The 21,630-nt window shown below is 48.4% G+C and overlaps 1 protein-coding gene across 2 annotated transcripts in view; it reads left to right on the forward strand.

The window, feature by feature from the left end:
* Positions 1 to 21,630, forward strand: part of ECPAS (Ecm29 proteasome adaptor and scaffold) — a 709,962-nt gene that overhangs the window by 538,836 nt on the left and 149,496 nt on the right. For both annotated transcript variants that reach the window (XM_078676653.1, XM_078676652.1), the window contains exons 39-40: positions 167 to 258; positions 348 to 414. In XM_078676653.1, coding sequence (XP_078532779.1) covers positions 167 to 258; positions 348 to 414 — 159 coding nt within the window. The remainder of the gene's footprint in view (positions 1 to 166; positions 259 to 347; positions 415 to 21,630) is intronic.

Raw genomic sequence — 21,630 nt, forward strand, 5'->3', positions numbered from 1 at the left:
TTCAAATCTTATGTAACTAGGTCTACTCCCTACCTCTGCAGCGCCGACAATTTGCACAGTAGTATGTGTAATTCCTTCATATTTGTATTATTTGCAAATATATGGAACACAAAGATTATGCTTTCACCAATTATTTTCCCTGTGTTTTCCATGGTCTGGCAAACAGGTAAACTCATGAGTGCTCTTCTCAGTGGATTGAATGACCGCAACAGCGTTGTACAGAAGTCTTATGCATTTGCGATGGGACATTTAGTTCGGGTGAGCCCTGTTTCAGTATTTCGTTTCTAAATTATGTAATTTCTGTAGATAAATATTAATGAACTTTCGCTTCACATGTTATATTACAGACAGCAAAAGATAGCAGTACTGAGAAATTGCTCCAGAAGCTTAGTGGCTGGTACATGGAGAAGGAAGGTAAGTCCCATTTTGAATAAGTCATCGATCTGTGGTTCTTAAAGTGGCTCCTTGAACTCAATTGAAGGTCATTGTCATTTGAAAAGAGGTAGGATAGATGTAGCTAAAAGAGGGGATTTGTTGTGAGCTCCAGCTCACTTTAATGGCTGATTCTGAAATTAAAGTTAACTGATTCCTTCAACCTGAGGTGCATAGATGGGGCAGAAGTGCTTCTCTGTTATCTGTAACTCACAAATTCATTTTTAGTGATATTTAAACTGACCATTCACTCGTCCAGGAGGGTCCTAACCTACTTTTTTGTTTGTGTTGATACATCTCAGTATAAAATGTACTACACAACCTAATATTGTTGTCTTTTGGTGCATCTTTTCGTACTTCTGTGAAGTAACAGACTGTGCCAAATCTTCTGAATGTGGTACAAAAGGGGGTGGTGATGAACGGAGCATCTGAACCAATCAAACACTCACACCCAGTCAATAGATCTGGGTTTAATCCATCACCGTTCTTTAGCCCACTCTGCCACCCCAGTTCAGAAATGGCCATATGCAAATCAGTCTGACCCTGTGCCTCATGGGAACACTCCAGCCCGATCTGCCAAGCCATGTCTTCCCTGGACCGGAAACAAGCTTCCGAGGACCGGTTTCTGGCATTTCAGCCGTCTTCAGCCCGGCTTGCTTGAATCCAGTGGCAAAGTGAGCAAGGGACTCACGTCTGAGCATACCTTGCCAACTTATGGCGAACAAAGTGGTACAAAAGGGGGTGGTGATGAACGGAGCATCTGAACCAATCAAACACTCACACCCAGTCAACAGATCTGGGTTTAATCCATCACCGTTCTTTAGCCCACTCTGCCACCCCAGTTCAGACATGGCCATATGCAAATCAGTCTGACCCTGTGCCTCATGGGAACAGTCCAGCCCAAACTGCCAAGCCGTGCCTTCCCTGGACTGGAAATAAGCTTCCGAGGACCGGTTTCTGGCATTTGAGCCGTCTTAAGCCCGGCTTGCTTGAATCCAGTGGCAAAGTGAGCAAGGGACTCGCGTCTGAGCATACCCTGCCAACTGTGGTACAAAAGGGGGTGGTGATGAACCGAGCATCTGAACCAATCAAACACTCACACCCAGTCAACAGATCTGGGTTTAATCCATCACCGTTCTTTAGCCCACCCTGCTCCATCCATCACCACCCCCTTTTGTACCACTTTGTTTGCCATAAGTTGGCAGGGTATGCTCAGACGTGAGTCCCTTCCTCACTTTGCCACTGGATTCAAGGAAGCCGGGCTGAAGACGGCTGAAATGCCAGAAACCGGTCCTCGGAAGCTTGTTTCCGGTCTAGGGAAGGCTTGGCTTTGCAGTTCGGGCTGGACTGTTCCCAGAGGCACAGGGACAGACTGATTTGCATATGGCCATGTCTTAACTGGGTTGGCAGAGTGGGCTAAAGAACGGTGATGGATTAAACCCAGATCTGTTGACTGGGTATGAGTGTTTGATTGGTTCAGATGCTCCGTCCGTCACCACCCCCTTTTGTACCAAATCTTCTGAATGCCTTTTTGTGCCGGCTAGTGAAATTTTGAAAGGTACAAGACTATATTGCTAGCCTTACTTGGTTGGCTTCCATGTATTTACCCATCTTAATCAAATTCCCAAATGTAATTTATTTTGAGATTTATTCAAGAACCTATGTAAGTCTTTTGTGAAATTGAGTCCCTGCTTCGCGCACACTTTTGATATTTCCCTGCCTAAGGAGGTTATTAATGTTCCATCAGCCTGTTAAGTTGTCATGAACAGGCTTCCTCCTGTTCCCCCATGTTCTCCATGATATGAGCTTGGAGACTTGAACCCTTTCTTTTATAACATGCAATCCTAGCATAGGGAGTGCACTTATCTTATAGTGTTGAACTAACATAGAGCAATGCTGAATAGACTTGAAGACTCCCCAGTTTATAAGCAGTTCTCCTTTAGCCAAACTTCAGTTTTCTTTAATGGGCCCAGGTCATCAGAAAACTGGGAGCTCCGGTCAGAGGTTTGGCTAATTGAAATTATCATTGTTTTTTTATATTTGTTGTTATTTCTGAAATAGCATTCCCCTAGAGACTCTCTCTCCAAATGATCTGCTAAACATTCATAAGACACTGAAGATCCAGCAGTTCCGACAGTAATGTTTGCCAGCACTTTCCATAGCCTCCAAGAGACTCTTTTATAAATGCCCATGAATATTTACTTTTTGATTGTAAATATGAGCCGAAGGCCTCCGCATTTAAGATTTGCCAGATTACTGCAAATCTATTAGACTCCCTACTGATTCAATAAAGCTAGGGGAAGGCTAAATGCTTTCTGTCTTTATGTATGGGTAGAGAATTTGCTTGCTACAGTGAGGGACACCTTTCCTTCTGGTTGTCTGACTTTGAGGTCACTAATGTTGTCTAGTTAGTTTATCTGGATGCCAGAACTTTTATGGAAGTTTTTGGAGAGCCAGTGGATCACTTGCCTGATGATCATACAGCCAGTGATTGATAGATTTCTCCTTCTTAAACAGTCTAGTCTGCTGTCTCAACTCTGGCAAAAGGTAAAACCCCTCTCGCTAATGGCTTACTAGTAGAGTTCTATTCTTCTCTCAGAGATTTACTAGCTCCCCACCTCCTGGAGCTATATGTTCGAGGCATGTGGGCTGCTGAATTCATATCTATAGCATAGATCGCCGCATAGTGTTGGGTCCGGATGATTGCACATTGTTGTCCTGGAAGAGTCTTCGAAGTATCACGAGATAGGTGGCTCCTCCCCTGGACTACAGTGCGCATGGGCATCGACTCCATCCCCAGATTGTTTTTTTACGCCATTGGGTTCGGATGCATATCTAATCACTCAAGATCGGAATCGATAGAAACTTTCCTTTAGGCCAGAAGGCCTTTCCTTTAGCGTCGGTATTGTCTTGCGTTCGGTGCCCAGCTCTGTTCCGGCTCAGTTCCCGAGTCGGACTTCCAGAGGAGTCGCGTGGCTCTTCGGTGCTCGAGGCCCAGTCGACGCAACCAGACTTTCGACGACACATCATGGAACGGAGCCCGTTCAAGAAATGTCCCGTGTGCGGATCGAAGTATCCCCACATCGACGTCCACCCGGTGTGCAACAAGTGCCTGTCGCCGGATCATGATGAAGCCAACTGTATGGCTTGTTCATGTTTTCGCTCGAAGAAGACGATTCGACTTCGGCGCGTGGCACGCCAGGAGGCCCGGCAGACTGCCCCGGCACCGGTGGACATTTTCGAGGGGAAAGAAGCGGACGAGCAAGAAGTTCGAGAGCCGCTTTCTACTCCGGCAGAGGAGATCGACTACAACTACGACGCAGACGTCGAAGTAATCGATGCAGAAGAAGTCGTCGACGAGGTAGGAGACGACAATGAGGCCTATGGGGCCACGGAAGATAGCTCAGGTGAAGAGCTATGCCCCGATCGAACAATCACTGAGGCTCAGGTCGAGGGATCGCCACATGGCCTTACCCAAGACCTTACACCTGGATCCACGGTCTCGCCTACGGGCCCGACTACGGACACTTCTGCGGAGCCGCCATTGGTGAAATCGAAACCGAAAGTGAAAGCTTCGGTCTCGACGAAACAGAAAGTGATAGAGACGCCGTCGAAACAGAGGACGTCTGTCGCTCCGGTCGCCTCCTCTTCTTCCGACATGTCGGGGCAGCCGAAGCCGAAGAAGGTTGTCGATCCGGTTAAGTCGCTCAAGGGCGTCGAACCGAAGTCGCTCAAGGGCGTCGAGCCCAAATCGCTCAAGGGCGTCGAGCCAAAGACTGGGGCACCAAAACCAATTGTCAAGGCCACCGACCCGAAGCCGTCGGCGCCGAAGACCGTCATCACGGACGGAGGACGCGGAGCTCCAAAAGCGGCAGATCCTGTACATCGGCCGGAGAAGGCCCAAAGTTCTGCGCTCGAGTCTGCACATGCTGGTAGACCGAGAACGCCTGTCGGGTCGATGAAACCGTCCGCATCCTTCACAAAGCAGGTGTCGGACTCATTGCAACGTATCAGGAGCAAGGCTTCAGCGGTCGATCCGAAGGATACTTCCACCCCGAAGCCCGCTGCCAAGATGCCGAAGTCCTCGGCGCCAATCCAGTTCACGCTGCCGCTGAAAGTGGCGCCGAAGGCGTTCGCGCCCAGGACGGTCGAAGACGCGCCCATGAAGGTGTCCACGGGGTCGAAGCTTCCACAGCCAGTGGTGAGCTTGAAGCATCGACAACCCCTAATGGAGGAGCAGTCGGAACAATTTATCGACGCCGACACCGGTAAACTTTCACTCTACAAGAGAAAGATCACGCCGGCACAGCCTATGGAGTCCTACATAATTCCCTTGAAACGCAAAAAGCCTTCTATGGATTCCCCAGTTCTGGTTGAGCCGATTAATCCACGGCCTCGGACCATTGCTCCATCCTCTCCCACTTATTCAGATGTGGAGGCTGGGGAGGGGGATGATGAGGAGTACAACTTCCCTGCCAACACTGAACCTGAAGATCACCAGGACTCCTGGGCAGATGCAGGGGACCCTGAGGATCCGCACACTGCCCAGGACACTCAAGTGTATACTGTCAAAACCTCCCCTACTGAGGATTCTGCGGCATTCAATGCTCTCATTGAGAGGGCGGCTAAAAATCATGACGTCCAGCTGCATGCTGACCCTATTGAGGTGGACTTCCTGTTTGATACCTTTTCCACCTCTGAAAAAACTGTCAAGACTCTGCCAATGCTAAAGGGGGTTCTGAAACATGCTGCAGACATTTTTAAGGAACCCACACGTGCCAGGGTTATAAACCCCAGGATTGAGAAGAAATATAAGCCCGCACCTGGCGACCCTACCTACATCAAGGGCCAGTTGCCGTTGGACTCTTTGGTTGTTTCTAATGCCCGGAAGAGGGCAAATTCTCAAACCACTGGTGATGCTCCTCCCCCTGACAAGGAATCAAAAGTGCTAAAAGCATCAGGGAAGAGGGTGGCGGCTCAAGCGGCCAATATCTGGCATATTTCAAACACTCAGGCACTCCTGGCCAGATATTACAGGGCACGCTATGATACACTTGAGACCCTGTTACAGCACTTGCCCGATGAGTATAAAGAGGCAGCGGAGATGCTCATTCAGGAAGGGAAGCTCATCTCGAATGCTTCTATTAAATGTGCACTGGACGCAGCAGACACAGCGGCCAGGGCAATTAACACAAGTGTGATGCTGCGGCGTCAGGCCTGGCTCAGAATCTCCGGGTTCAAACCGGAGATACAAACCACCATACTCAATCAGCCTGTAAACCCTGATCACTTATTTGGACCAGAGGTGGATACCACCCTGGAAAAAATTAAGAAAGACACCGAGACTGCAAAGTCCATGGGGGCTCTCCAGTCCCAACAGTTCAGGGGTAGTACTTTTCGTCGCTCAGGCAATAGAGGTGTTTCCAGAGGCCAGATGTCCCAGCAAACACAGTACACTAAAAGTGGGGCGCAGACCTCTTACAACAAGCAGAATAGAGGCGGCTATCGTGGCAACAGCACCAAGGGCAGAGGTCGTGGAAACAACTCCCGAACCTCCGCCACCAACAAGCAGTGACGCCTTGTCACTGCCCCCCGACCATACAACACCTGTCGGGGGGAGACTACAGCAGTTCCTGCCAGTCTGGAAATCCATCACCACAGACAGGTGGGTCAGAACAATTATCCAGTACGGTTATTTTCTGGAGTTAACGTCCATTCCACCCAACATCCCACCAAGGCACCGTCCTATGTCAACAGAGCATTTGCACTTATTGCAGCAAGAGGTGCTCGTCATGCTGCAAAAAGGGGCAATAGAGCTCGTGCCGGTGGAGGACAGAGGATCAGGAGTGTACTCCCTGTACTTCCTAATCTCGAAAAAGGACGGGTCCCTCAGACCCATACTGGATCACAGGCCCCTCAACCAGTACATTCTCTCAGAACACTTTCACATGCTCACGCTTCAACAGGTTCTTCCGTTGCTCAATCAGGGAGATTTCCTCGCAACATTAGATCTCAAGGATGCATATTTTCACATTCCACTACATCCGTCACACAGAAAATAGCTCAGATTCACCATTCAGAATCAGCATTATCAGTTCAAGGTCCTCCCTTTCGGAGTGATTACGGCGCCCAAGGTGTTCACGAAATGCCTGGCGACAGTGGCTGCGCACCTCAGGAGACAAAACGTTCATGTCTACCCTTATCTGGACGACTGGCTTGTCCAAGCAAAGTCAGCCCAGCAGTGCGCCGCCAACATGTCCCACACCATTCACCTTCTTCACAATCTGGGATTCTCACTAAATTATCCAAAGTCGCACCTTCAGCCAGCCCATGTGCGGCAGTATCTGGGCGCGACGATAAATACACTGGCAGCCACGGCTCAGGCAAATTCGGTGAGGATCGACAGCATTCAGTCGCTGATCCAGAAGTTCAGACCACAACACTCGCTTCCGGCACGAGTGTTCATGCAGTTGATAGGCATGATGGCCTCCTGCATTTTCATAGTCACGCACGCGAGACTACATATGCGTCCGCTTCAAGAGTGCTTGGCGCACCAGTGGACTCAGGCTCATGGACAGTTGAAGGACCTAGTGTTGGTGACCGGTCGGGCATACAACTCTCTGCATTGGTGGAATCCACACAACCTTTGCAAGGGCCGACCGTTCCAGGAGCCTGTGCCACAGATTATCCTGACGACAGACTCATCTCTCCAGGGATGGGGAGCTCATGTACTCCACTACACGGTGCAGGGACTTTGGACAACGCTGCAACGGAGGATGCACATCAACTACCTAGAACTGATGGCAATCTTCATGGCACTGAAGGCGTTCAAGGTACATCTGTGCAACAAAGTCGTGTTGATCCGGACGGACAACATGACAGCCATGTACTATATATCAAAAGCAGGGAGGTACACACTCTCCACAGTTGTCTCATCTGGCTCAGAGCATGTGGAAGTGGGCCATTCAGAGGAACATCTTCCTCATGGCGGAACACCTCCCGGGCAAGGACAATCAGATGGCGGATCTGCTCAGCAGGTACAGCCGCCAAATGCACGAGTGGGAGATACATCCATCAGTACTCCGCCCGTACTTCCAGCAGTGGGGTCATCCAGAGATAGACCTGTTCGCCACAAGGGAAAACGCAAAATGCCAAAGCTTTGCCGCCAGGTTCCCTCACCCACAGTCGCAGGGCAATGCGATATGGATGAACTGGTCAGGCAGATTTGCGAACGCTTTTCCCCCAGCACCTCTCATACCGCTGGTGGCACGAAAGCTAAAGCAACACTCGATGACACTCATCCTGGTTGCTCCAACGTGGGCACGCCAACCATGGTACACCACGTTTCTAGAACTCTCCGTGGTACCTCATCAAAGGCTGCACCTCACACCCAGACTTTTGACGCAGAGCCATGGCGACATTCAGCACCCAGATCCGCAACAGCTCAACCTGGCGATCTGGCTCCTGAGGTCTTAGAATTTGGCTACCTTAACTTACCTCCCGACTGCATGGATATCATACGGGAGGCAAGAAAGCCCACCACCAGAGCATGCTATGCAGCCAAATGGAAGCGGTTTGTCATTTACTGTGCAGAACACAACATCAACCCACTTGATGCATCTACTCACAACATAATTTGTTAGTTTTTTACATCTTTACAAATGCAATCTGGCGTACGCTTCCATTCGGATACACTTATCCGCCATAGCGGCTTATCTCCAAAACAGGCAGCATCTCTCAATTTTCAGAGTGCCTGCCATTAAAGCCTTTCAAGAAGGACTGAAACGGGTCATTCCTCCCAGAACCCCGCCAGCTCCTGTATGGAACCTTAATGTGGTCCTCACCAGACTGATGGGCCCACCTTTGAGCCTCTACATTCATGCGAGATTCAGTTCTTAACATGGAAAGTGGCTTTCCTGATAGCCATAACATCACTGCGGCGTGTTAGTGAGCTCCAGGCGCTCACTGTACAAGAGCCATTCATACAGATTCACTCAAACAGGGTGGTGCTGCGCACTAACCCTAAATTTCTTCCTAAGGTGGTTTCACAGTTCCATGTCAATCAGACTATTGAACTGCCTGTGTTCTTTCAAAATCCTGAGACAGTGGCTGAAAGAATGCTCCACACTCCTGACGTCAAACGAGCTTTGATGTACTACATCGATAGGACCAAAGATTTTAGGAAGGCGAAACAACTCTTTGTTGCCTTTTCTGCCCAACACAAAGGCAACCCCATTTTCAAAGCAGGTATAGCCAGGTGGATCGTTAAGTGTATTCAAATTTGCTATCTCAAGGCTAAGCGCACTTTAACGGTCCCCCCCAGAGCCCACTCCACCCGCAAGTTGGGGGCCTCCATGGCTTTCCTTGGTAATATCCCTTTGGAAGACATTTGTAGAGCAGCCACATGGTCTACCCCACACACATTTACTAAACACTACTGTGTAGATGTGCACTCCAAGCAGCTGTGGGGCAGGCTGTTCTAAAAACACTTTTTCAAACGTCTGCAGCTGGCACGGGCGGCCGCCGATAATGGAGGGACTGCTGTATATTCTATGCTATGGATATGAATTCACAAAAAGGGGGTGGTGATGGACAGAGTATCTGAGTTAATCAGAACACTCCTACCCAGTCAACAGATCAGGGCTTGATCCATCACCGTTTTTTAGCTCACTGCACCATCCCAGCTCAGAACCTGGCTATATGCAAATTAGTCTGTCCCTGGCCCAGTGCATCATGGGAACAGGGCAGACCAAACTACCAAGCCAATTCTTCACTGGAAAGGAAACAAGCTTCCGGGGACCGGTTTCTGGCATTACAGCCGTCTTCGGCCCGGCTTGCTTGAATCCTGATGGTGCAATGAGCAAGGGACTCATGTCTGAGCATACCCTTCCACACTCATGGTGGCCAAAATAATTTACAAAAAGGGGTGGCTATTAGGTCTACCGCAGGGGTGCAGGGAGGGGGGTTGCAGTGTGCCTGTCGCCCCATTGAACTAATCTACAGAAAGAGAGAAAAAGTCCCCAGAGGAGGAAGATCCCCGAACCCCCCCCACCCCCGGGCATTCGCACAATGCTTGAAACAAGGTCTCTAAGCCGCTGCAGCGGATGATGGCTCGCCGATGTAGACTCACTGCTCCTGGCCCTCCACGCCTCCCTCAGCGCCTCTCGAGTCCTCCGGGCCCTCATGATGCGTCGACAAAGTGTCTAACCATTCACTAACCACCTCAGGGCGGTCAAAGAAGAATGCACGATCAGCATGTTCGATTCTCAGGCGGGCCGGGAAGAGCATAGCATATTTCAGTCCCAGGTCCCTGAGTCGTCTCTTCACACCCGTGAAGCCCATCCTCTGTTTCTGAACTGCCTGAGTAAAGTCAGGGTAAAAACTAATTGAAACGTTCTCAAATTTAGTGGGCCCATTGGTGCGCGAAGCTTGCAGGATAGCGTCCCGATCACGAAAGTTGAAAAGTCTAGCAATTATGGGCCGCGGAGCGACTCCCGACTTTGGCTTGCCACCCGGAACACGGTGGGCGCGCTCCACGGCGAAGAATTTACTGAGGCCTTTCGGCACCAGATGCTTCAACACGAGGTCCTCCACCAGGATATCAACAGGCATGTCAGCAGAAGTCTCCGGGACACCCACAATGCGGACGTTATTGCGCCTGGCCCGGCCCTCGAAATCTTCCAACCGATTGGCAAACAGGTCACAAGTAGTCCAAAGATGGCGGACCGTGGTCTGAAGGTCCGAGACATCCGTGATCAAACTAGCAGTCTTGAGATCGAGAGATTTGACACGCTCATTAGTTTTCCCAAGGTCCGCTCTGATGAGGGTGACATCAATCGCCACCGTATCAATCTTAGCCGCTAGAGTTTCATATTGCTGACCCATGGCGGATTGGACACTCGCAATAGCGCCCATAACATCCTTCAACGTTGGCTCCTCGTCATCAGGAGCACCGTCCCCAGATTCTTCCAGGGCACCACTCAATCCACCCGGGGAGCCCCGTGGTCGAGTAAATCGATCAATGGTCTGAGATTGGGTGACCCCCCCTTGGGACGAGCCTCTATTGCCGCGCCTCTCAACGACTGTTCTGCCCGTCATGTCGTGGAAGGAGCTCCAACGGGAATTGCAGAATCAAGGCAAAGCGAACTCCGTCGTGGCAGGCTCTGAACTGCGAGTGGATAAGGGCACATCATAAGCAGCAGGCTGGCAGCGATAGCAGAATCGGAACTCGGATCTGGAAGTGAGCGTTCACAACAAAGAGAAGAAACGAAACCGAAAGTACACCAGGGGCAGCGGGCGTGGCTTATCAGCCGTTGTTGTTCGATTGCCACCAGGGTACCTCGGGGACTCAAGCCCCCGGCTGGCATACGATATAGGCCTCAAAGTTCAAAGCGCAGCAGGTCCAGTATCCGACGGCCAAATCGATTTCTGAAAAGAACGCTGGCATCAGCAGGGCTTCAATAATGAGCACCCATCGTCAAAATCAGGATCTTGCACAGGATAGTCGCGGGAGGCGGAAGGGGTATCGGGAGCCCTTAGCTCACGCGTCCATCTTGGAATCGCGCGAAGCTCCTCCCCCCATTTTTCTATTTTTTATCTACCTCAAGTACTGTACATTTTATGGTGATTGTTTTCTACAATGCTTTTATGGTTGCTGCAACACTTCTGAATAAAGTTTACTGACTGACAGCACAGCTTTGGGCTTGAATGTAAATTATGGAAAATCATATCTTTTGCCCACTTAATGACTAGGACGTCTGCGAACAGGCACCTTGCCCAGTGTGTCTCTACAGTGGGAACAGAACATTCTTGGGTACCTGGGAATCTAAATCTACCATTGTGACGCAAATGTTATATTGAATAAGATCATGAAATTCCTTTTGACCCTTTGCAATTCCTGAGATCCTCTTTGGGCAGAATAGCTCTTATGAAAATAATACTCATGCCACATTTATTTTAATTTTTCCCTGCTCCACTACTGGTCATAGCACATGACACTTTTAGAGTCTTGGTGCCAGATGTACTACGTAAAATTGCATGCGCAAAAGGGTTTGCGACCTGTTTGAGCATGCAGTTTTAATCTGAAAGAGACACGTTAGTGATGGATTCCTTACCTTAGAATATCCCCAGGCGTCAGACTGGACCCGGAAAGTTTAGCTTAGCAGTACCCCTGCGTGTCAGTAGGTGGCGTCCTGCGGCGCCGCGCCTGTCACTGGCATCGTCAACGCCGAGATGACGTCACGGAGGGTACTTAGGTGCCACCCATGCGCGCTGACGCAAGTTCTTTCTTTTTCTGCGCCAGAAAGTACAGATCCGGATTGAGCACGTACCTCAGTCACTTTTGGCGACTCTTTTTTGAGACTACAGTCTGCCTTTTTAGGTCTCGTATATGGCGACGCAGTCGCCAGAGAGACCTATTGTTACCGTCTTGCCTGCCAAGTGATACAGACCGGGGCACGCGCCGATTGGAGTCTGTGGACGCGCCCGTACAACCACGCGCCTGTCCCCCTTCCGTCCTCGCAAGCCAGCATGCAGTTTCACTTTACGTTCCCTCCCACCCCCCCCCCCCCCCCTCCCCCCCTTGTCGGCTCCACGGAGACAGCTTTTTGTACATTAAGCTTCCTATCTCACCCTGCGTCACTCGTAGTGCAGTGCCTCCTCCGGCTCGTGAGTCTTGCTTTTGTTTTAATTATTAATAGTGCCCTGGCAACCCTAAAGTCTTTTAAATGTTTGGGATTTGCAGTACAATTGCACTTGAGATTGCAATTTCTGAATGGGGCATGTTGCACGCGGAACCCTTTAATACTCACAGTTCCTACGCTGCTCCGCCTGGCTCACGGCGGGCCCCAGGGTTCCCGCGCTCTTGTTGGGAACGCTGCTGGCATGGGCTCTGCTGCAGACGGAGTGCAGTCCTCGGAGGTAGCCGGCCATCCTGCAAACAGAGCGGGGCGGGGAGCTGAGGCTGCTGCACGCGCGCATGGGGAGAGGGAAAAGAAGCAAGCTGCGGCCGTGCGAGGGCCGCTGTAAGCGGCTTCAAGGGCACCACGTCACCAGCCTGTCTTCCTATAGGAGTGCAGGAGGGGTGCACGCGCAGTTCAGTGGCTGGCGCCTCGTACTCATTCTCTCGTCTCGTCTCGTCTGTTTTTTTCATGCAAGATATTATTCATGTAAAGTGTGCACGGAGTTAACAGTTGCCTCCACGTATCTGAGATTTCAGGCTGTGAGTGTTAACAGCCACGATTGATACCTTTGGGGTTCAAGCCTAATGTCTCACAGTGCCCGTCAGTGGGTGATAAAGGAGATCAGCACGCATGCTCATCCAATTCTTGGCCTCTTTGCAGAGCGCACAGAGCAACGATCAAATGTGAGAATTGTAATTGTGATTTTATGCGAAAGTGCGTCAGAGGTAAACGGCTGTCTAAGTATTTGACAGGGCGAAAGTTAAGAACAGGTCATGCTGACAGGTGAGTAGGTGTTGTGCGAGTGGGTGGGTTTGCGGTGGGGTGAAGGAGATACAAGGAAGTACATGCGGTGGAGACAGAAAAGAAGGGGGTAGAAAAGGAAAAATGAGGCGTGAGGTATGCAGATAGAAGATTATTGATAGTGATGAGGTGGGATAGGGCACACGTGCCTAAAAGACTGCAGAAAAGAGTGCTGTGAACAGAACAAGAGGGATTTGGACACTTAACGACCCGTTGTGTGCCCCTAACAATCACTTCTAGAGATGCCACTGCTCTGGAAGAATCTGAGAATGAAGGAAAGGTTTTCCCAATCCATGTTTAACGCAGGCAGAGTGGGGAGGCTATTTGGGTGGAGGGGGGGATAACACCTGTCGGAGGAGGGGGGGCTGTGTCCTGGCTCCTGCGTCACATCTTTTCAGCTGCGGTACATCACCGCGCTACCCACAGGCCCCGTGATGCTATTAATGGATATACATCGAATTAAGGCCCGTGGCTTCAAAGGCTGCAGGTGACCCTGAGCCGCGGCCTGGCCTTGGAAGGAAGAGCAGGGAGAAGGCAGGCCGGGCACTGGGGGCGGGTGTCGAGCAGGCGTTGTGCCAGGCAGGACCAGGCTGGGTGCCAAGCGGCAACGAGAGAGGCTCAGTGTAACCTCAGAAGACTAGTTCTACAGGGGGTGGCGGTGGATGTGGCCTGCTCACACAACCAGGTATGGAAGCGTCACAAACTGCAGTGATGATCACTCACAGGACCCTGGGTGAACTTCAACCCCGGGCCTTTCGTTCGGTTTTATGTGCTGGTGCTATAATGTCAACGTTTTTGTATTTGATCTGGTGGTCTAATGCCATGTGTGTGTGTATATAGCTCCAAGTTTGGGTATTTTTTAATTACTGGCCGGTTTCTGTGTATTGGCGCTAGAATAGCATGTGCATCAGCGCTACGTCAGCTGTGTGTGCTGGAGCTGAATTATTTTTTTCTTTTTTTGTTTTGCGTGCATTCATGTTGCAGTAGACAGTTTCTCACCTGGTGCTGTAAAAGCCCAGGTTTGTGTGCGAGCTTGTCTCTTAATGGCAGGATTGTGTGAGTATTGGCGTTGTATTCTCGAGTTAGTGTTTCAGTGCTGTCCATGTCCGCTTGGTGCGTATTTTCTTTATTGCCGTTCTTCTGTGTTGATGCTGTAGTAAAGCCATGAGTATTTGTGCCGTAATGCCAGGCATGTACATGTGCGATGTACTGCAGTGCTTAATTTGAGCCGGTGGCTTCCGGTGCGCACCAACACTTAATTCTCAGCACAGGTTCTGACCGTCTTCCACATGGTGGAGCTCTTGAACTTTGGGATGAGCAAAACACGTTGTTTAATCATTTAATATACATTAAAACGAATATTTCCTGCTGCCGACACCATTGTTTTACCTTTGGATGGCTGTTGTAGTCTGAATTGTCGCACTTGTAGGAGTGTGGTGGTTAGTAGGTGTGTTGGTAATGTCATTGGCAGGGACAATGGGTGGCGCGGGCTGCAGTGACCTCCCGAGAAGGGCCCTGGCACGTACCTTTTTACAAATTAACCACTGCTGTAATGACTGGTCGGTGTCACAACAGGTGCAGTAGTGCCACATTTGTGGAGGCGCTCCAATGAAAACTGGTGGTGCTGTAACACCAAGATTGTGTGCATTGGTACTGCAATCAGGGGTGGCTTGCCTGTGACTGGAGGAGCATCGCCCCACCACCTAAATTACCCCAAAAGCCTCAGATGAAAAATAAAATGGCAAGAAATTAACTTGATTACCAATGCGGTGCTAGCGAGACATTTAGTAAGGGGGATTTCAGAGTGCTACCGCTGGCATCGCAGGCATGGCTGGCATAGAGCTACAGTGCACGAGGCGTGCACGCGCTCTCCCTCAGAGCCTCCTCTCCGCCCCCTGCCTTTTTTATCTCATTTACGAGCTGTCATGGCTCATTAATTAACTGCTTTTACACGCCACACGATCGTACACAACTCCCTCTGCCTCTCTCCCCCGCTGCAGCCCTATCTATGCATTCTGCCTCTATCTTTGGTGAGTTTCGAGAACAGATATATTAAACTATTTAACTCCGAATATGAAGCTTCTACATATTTCAGGAATCCCCGTCCTATTGCTTTCCTACTTGTTGCAAATTGTCTTTAATTCTTAGTGTTACTGTTACTTGTTTTTTGTTTGCCACGCATCAGGCAGCTTTCTCATTGCTGTCCTGCCCCCGGGCGCCGCGCTAAACTTACAGCATTATTAACAAGGGCGCCATATTTTAGCAGACGCCCACTTAACTTGCTGATTTTGCCAGTGCTTGTTCTTTCAGTGCATGCAACCCGGTGTCTATAGTGCGAGCGTGGGGTTTGTTTACCTAGAGAACAGCCGAGGATTACATGCAGGCTGGCCGCAATGTAAATGCATGTTTTATTATCCAACCCTGAGCAAGTGAACAGAAGTTTGGATTTCTAAAAGATTCTTGGCATTTTATAAGAAATAAAATCAAAGCGTCCTGCAAAATGCTAATAGGTTTTGCACCGAGGACACCGCACCGAGGCAGCTCTGTGACACGTGCAGGAGGCAGTGTTTGTGAAGCCAGTAAAAGGCCCTATCATCAGTTTGTATGAACTTTTTATGAGCTAAAACGTCCAGGTTTAATGGTTGTGCTGTGATATAACCACACACAACCAGCAACCACACACAACCCCACACACAACCACCCAACCACACACACAACCACAACCACCCCCTACCACACACACAGCCACACGCACAGCCACACCCACCCCAACCACGCACACCCTCAAACACGCACACCCCCAACCACGCACGCACATGCACTACCACACACACAACCACACTTTCAACAGACCCCACCAGCCGTCAGTGCATGCTTTCACCAGGCGCACACACACACACCACCAGCCGTCAGTGCATTCTTTCACCAGGCGCACACACACCACCAGCCATCAGTGCACAATTTCTACAGGCACACACACACACCACCAGCCATCAGTGCACACATCAATTTGTTAACTCATCCACAATTAACTATTGTAGCAATCGCAGTATGGCGCACTTTACTTTTATTTCTAATCGAGGAGAGAGGATCACTTGTCCTGCATAACGTAGGGTATGCGGGAAGGTTCGTACTAGTCCCAATAAAAAACCCTCATACACGTGTTGGAAATTTCGATGTATTAGCGGTGTATCTTGATTCTCCGCTGTCCCTCACACGTGTTCGCACAATCATTGGGTTAGTGGTTTATGCGACCTCCAACCGGGAGGTATTACCCTTGTTAGAGCAGTAGTGATCAGAAATAGTGCAGTGCTGTTGTGACTAATAAAATAGCTCTCTATACCAGACAATTAATTTTAATGATTCTGGTATTTCTGAGGCCAATATTAAAATTTAGGGAGTGAATTGGAGTGATTATGACTCATTCACAAAGTGTTGCGTGGGTTTGGTCGACATGTTTCAGCCCATCAGTTGCCAGTAGGTCAGCGGGGCTTTCATCAGGACCACGGTGCTCAGGTGAATAGAGACCTCTCACGTCTCTATATAAAGTGAAAGAATTTTCAAAAGAACAAGTCTCTGTGTTGTTCTTTCCAAGGTCAAAATGTACCTATGAAATAAAAATAACAAACTCAACAAGGGGAAGGTTTTGGGTGTTAAAAACTAGTAAACTGGTATGTATTACCAGGAACTTTTTGTTAGCCTTATTGTTAAATTGATCGAAGTAATCATACTTCTAACTGACCACCCCAGTTTTCAAAAAGGGTCAACTCTTACAGTACTGGCTGAATTATGTGTAATGGAAGGATCATAAGTATTGCGTTTTTAACGTTATTGGTCACATGCATTAGGCAAGGAGGGACAGTTAACTGGTCTCTTCCTTCTGTATAAATCACAATTGCCTCTAAATATAGTTCACCTGTAAGTATAATGCAGATCTTCATTCAAGGCGAGCGCATTAATACCCTTAATCACCCGATTGGTACAGTCTGTATGATTGAGGGCCTCATTGTTGTATCTAATCCCACTTTAATCGTATGGCTTAAATGCAAGTTCTAGTCGTATAGATAGTTCAACGTTCAAACAAATCATATCCAATCACATGCATATTCACACATTTGGGCGTACCTTGTCAAATGGTCGTACTAGACCTCAACGGGTTCCAGCCAGGTCAGGGGGTGCACTAGGACAACAAGTAGTGATTTAGTCACTAGTTAAAGACAGACAAACAAACACGGAAGATACGTTACAGTTTCCGCCCTTCTCCCGCTACCTCTGTTACTCCGTCTCGCCGCTTGTGCTGACTCTGCTGGTTCTGGACCCGGAACTTGGGAAGTGTTTCCTGTGGCTAGTTTATGTTCGTTTTGGAGGTGTAGAAACAGGGGAAAGACTATGTTTTAAGACTCTAGTCTGGCTTCTGTTGTTCGTTACGGTGTTATTAAATAGAATTAATCTTTTTATGAAAGCGAACTAGTAAACAGTATAACAATTATCAGAAGTTACCAATATCATTATTTCAAAAAGGTTCCAGTGAGCCATTGTTTTGATTGATAATCGAACGTGAACGTGAAGAGCAGACTTTTTAGGGTTCTTTGTCAAGCCTAGTCATATTGGAGAATAGACTTTCATCTGTACACAGTACCCCAAGATATATTATCGTTCAATCCGTGCTGATCTGTGCCAAGCCTATGGACCCATCGTTGTTCCTTTTCAAAAAGAATTTTATCCGCATTTTGATCTTTTTGTGACAGAGTCTCAAGGACGACCCACTGGAGGTCGTTTATTGTGTGTTGTGCCTCTAAAAAATGAATTGACATTTTCGTCGTCATTTGTTTGAGTTTAACATTGCTCCGATGCTCACACAAACGTTGTTTTATTTTCCTACAGGTCATTCCTATGTAACGTTTGTTACAGGGACAAGTGATCATATAAACAACATGACTTGTGTTGCAGTTCGTGTGGTGAGTTAGTCTCCATTTGAAATTTGGTAGGAGCTGGATCTCTTTGGTGACTTTGGTAAGGTGACAAACTGAACATGTTCCGCAGGGGTAATGTCCAGTAACTGGACTATTATCCCAAGGAGAATTAGTAATGGCCAGTTGCTTCTTTGGAGGAGGTCTGGTATGTACCAGTATATCTTTAAGATTGCGTGTGCGTCTATTCGCAAATCTGGGCTTGGGCCACTGGATATTGGCTGACGTTATGATCTTCCAGTTCTTATTTACGATCTTTTTTAGTCTGTTACTTGCAGGGCCATAAGTCGTGACGCAAGTGGTGATATCTGGATTTTGCTCTCGTGAATTAGTTTCAAGAAGACTGTCTCTTTGCTGGTTCCGGGCTCTTTTCTTACATTTATCGACAATTCTTTTAGGATAATGTCTTTCCACCAGTTTGCCACCGAGTTCTTCTGCTTGCTGTTTAAATTCTGTTAGTTTGCTGCAGTTCCTTCGCAGCCTGAGGAACTGGCTGTAGGGCAGATTCTCTCTTAATGGTCTCGGGTGATAGCTATGGAACGAGAGTAAGCTATTTTTGGACGTCGGTTTATAGTACGTCTTTGTGTGAAGTGTTTGCCCTTCTGCGTAGATGGTAATGTCCAAAAAGTCCAATTCACTTTTGTTTGCAGTATAGGTGAACTTCAGGCACTCGTCACAATTGTTGATCCAGATATGAAAATTGATAAGACTTTGCAAATCACCTTTCCAAATTAAAATGACGTCGTCAATATATCGACGCCAGAACAAAATCTGTTCATGGTAGGGATTGATGGGGTTATTGATGTAATTCTCTTCGAAGACACTTACGTACAATCCCGCCACGCTCGGTGCGAACGTGCTTCCCATGGAAGTTCCGTGGCATTGTTGGAATATTTTGTCGTTATATTTGAAGAAATTCTCAGTGAGGGCAAGTCTGCAGCATTCCAAGATGAAATGTTTGGGTGTTTTATAGTCCCAGTTGATGTTGTAGATTATTGTCTCTAAGGTCTCTAGTGTCTTTTCTTGGGGCAGACTGGTGTAGAGACTCTCTACGTCGAGTCCTACTAAGATCATTTCATCTTCACAATAATTGAAATCTTTCAGGAGATTCAATAAGTCTCTTGTGTCTTGTAAATATGTCGGAGTTTTCTGGACAAGTGGTTTCAGGTACTGGTCCGCAAATTGCGACAAAGGTTCCAACACGGAACCTATACCAGACACTATAGGTCTACCAGGAGGTGGTGTGCGTGGTTTATGTATCTTTGGTAGCGAATAGAAATATGGTATTCGTGGGTTTGGTGTTTCTAGAAATTCTGCCTCTTTTTTGGAGATCCAATTATTTGTCTCTGCTTCATTAACCATCAAAGAAATTATTCTTTGTAGTCTAGGTGTTGGATCTGAATGTATTTCTTTGTACAATTTCTGGTCAGAAAGGAGATCTAAGCATTGTTGGTTGTAGCCATCCTGGGTGAGGATGACTACTCCTCCACCCTTGTCCGCCTGTTTGATGACAATGCTTTCGTCATTCTTCAGTTCATTCAATGCTTCCCTTTCCAATCTTGAGAGATTCTGAAATGGTTTGCTGATATTATCTTTTAGACCATCTATTTCTTTCATGATGGCGTTCTCAAACGTTAGTATCTCGATCGGTACTTGGGAATTCATTGGGCAAAAGGAGGACTTTTTTCGTAGGGAGGTGTCTCCATCCGTCGTTTGTGAAGGTTGATTGGAAAAAAAGGCTTTAAGTTTTAGTTTTCTGCAGAATTCGGCAACCTCACATTTCATCCTGAAAGTGTCCAGGTTCGGTGTAGGGACATAACCGAGGCCTTTATTAAGGACTTCTTCTTGGTCTTTGGTTAATGTTCTGTCCGTCAAGTTTACGACGAGGGAGTTGTGTTTGTTCCTGTCTTGCCTCTGGTCACACTCCTGGTTTGTGGTTGGCGTCCTTGATCTTGCCAAGTCACTCCTCTTTGTTTCGGCCCTCGACTGTTCTGGCCTCTTCCTAAAAAAGGCTGTGGTCCTTGTTGGTAATTGTTCCCAATAGATTGTTGTATTTGATGGTTCATCTGTGGGGGACCTTGAAAGTAAGAGTCTACCCAACCTTGGAAATGTGGGTTAAAGGTTGGAAATGGAAACATCGGGGGATTTATCTGATAGTTTGGTGCCCGCCAATAGTTACGGCCGCGGCGATTTCCTCGTCTGTTTCGATTCCTTCCTCTTTGATTATTAGTAAAGTTGTCACCACTCCAATCAGAGCCATCAGTCGAAGAACCACTTATCGATCCCTCATTGGACGTGTTATCTTTTTGGTTGAAATCTTTATGGCTGTAGGGGTGGATTTTCTCCAAAGAAAATTTCGTAAGTTCTTTTGCCAGTTTTTGTAATTTCTGTTGTCAGAAATTCTTGGGAATCACTCATTTCCTTATTGATTTCTTCCAATCGTTGTTTATAGACCGTTACATGGACCATATTATTTAGTTTAGTCTCGATGATTTTGATCTTAATAGTTAATTCGTCCGTAATTTTGGTGGCTGTTTTTATGATTAGTACTAGATAATCTCTAGTGCATTTCCAGGAGATTGCTGACCAGTCTTTGCGAAATGCAAGGTCTTTAAGAAAAATGCGAGGGGCATTGGTTACCCACAAGCCTTTCGGTGCTGCGTTCACCCTCAGATATTCCGTCATAATTATGCCGTGTACTGCAGTTCTTACTTGTTCCTTCTTGAGCTCTGAGAGTTCATCCCATTCTTTATTATTCGCCAGTGTCTGAGAGGTCCCTCTCCAATAGCAAAGGTGGTCGAGCGAGTATTTCGTCGATTTCTGCTGTTGAATAGCTCAATCCGAGGTTGTCTGCCATGTTAAAGTCGCTGTTTGTGAACAGGTTGTATTACCATGCGCAACCAATGTTACCCACAGCTGTGCGCTGCTAGCATTCAAAATCAATGACTTTTAAACATATTTATCTAAAGCACAGCATGCCACCATTGCTACAAAAATAAATGCAAATTTTTTGGCCTACAATTTATAGACTTTTGTTGCAATTGGTGTTGCAATATTTAGCAATGCCAATGGCTCAAACTTAGTTAATGCGAGACCTATTGCATTGCAAATGCTTGTTTCTCCTGGTGCACGTAGGGATGCCCAGCTTTAAGTCTTGTGGGTCGTGCCACCGCAACATGTCGGTTTGCGGACCCCCACGATGTGTGCCTCTACTGCCTGGAGACCGATCATGATTCCCGGGACTGCTGAGCCATGGCCCGAAGGCCTAGCGGGAGCGGCGCCGGAAGATGCTTGAGGTCCGGCATTCCTCTTACCGCCACTCCGGGTCTTGGGCCGTTTCTGAGACCGCAAGGGGTTGGAGCCGTCGCTCCTTGGGCTCCAAGTCTTCGCCTTCGGATTCCGGTAAGCGACGCCATAAAATGAAGTCGAAGAAGCGTGTTCGCTCGCCGACGTCCCCCCGTCGCTCTCCGTACGTGGACGGTGGCGACAGGGGCTCCGCCCCTGCATTTCCTCTGGAGCCGGGGAGTCCAGCGGCCTACCCGCTATACCCGGGTCCGTTGGCGACTCCCGAACAGATGCAAGAATTTCTTGCTGCTAAGGACCGCCTTTTTAGGCCCCGGGCTCCCGCCGGCACGCCTTCGGGCTCCGTGGTCCCATGTCCAGATCCTGTTGACCCTGTGGCTCTACCACCGGCGCCACAGGATCCTGAGCAGCTGGCTCCGGCGGCACGAGGTGCAGCGCTGCCG

Source organism: Lissotriton helveticus, chromosome 2_1 (genome assembly GCF_964261635.1).
Source record: "Lissotriton helveticus chromosome 2_1, aLisHel1.1, whole genome shotgun sequence".
NCBI lineage: Eukaryota > Metazoa > Chordata > Amphibia > Caudata > Salamandridae > Lissotriton > Lissotriton helveticus.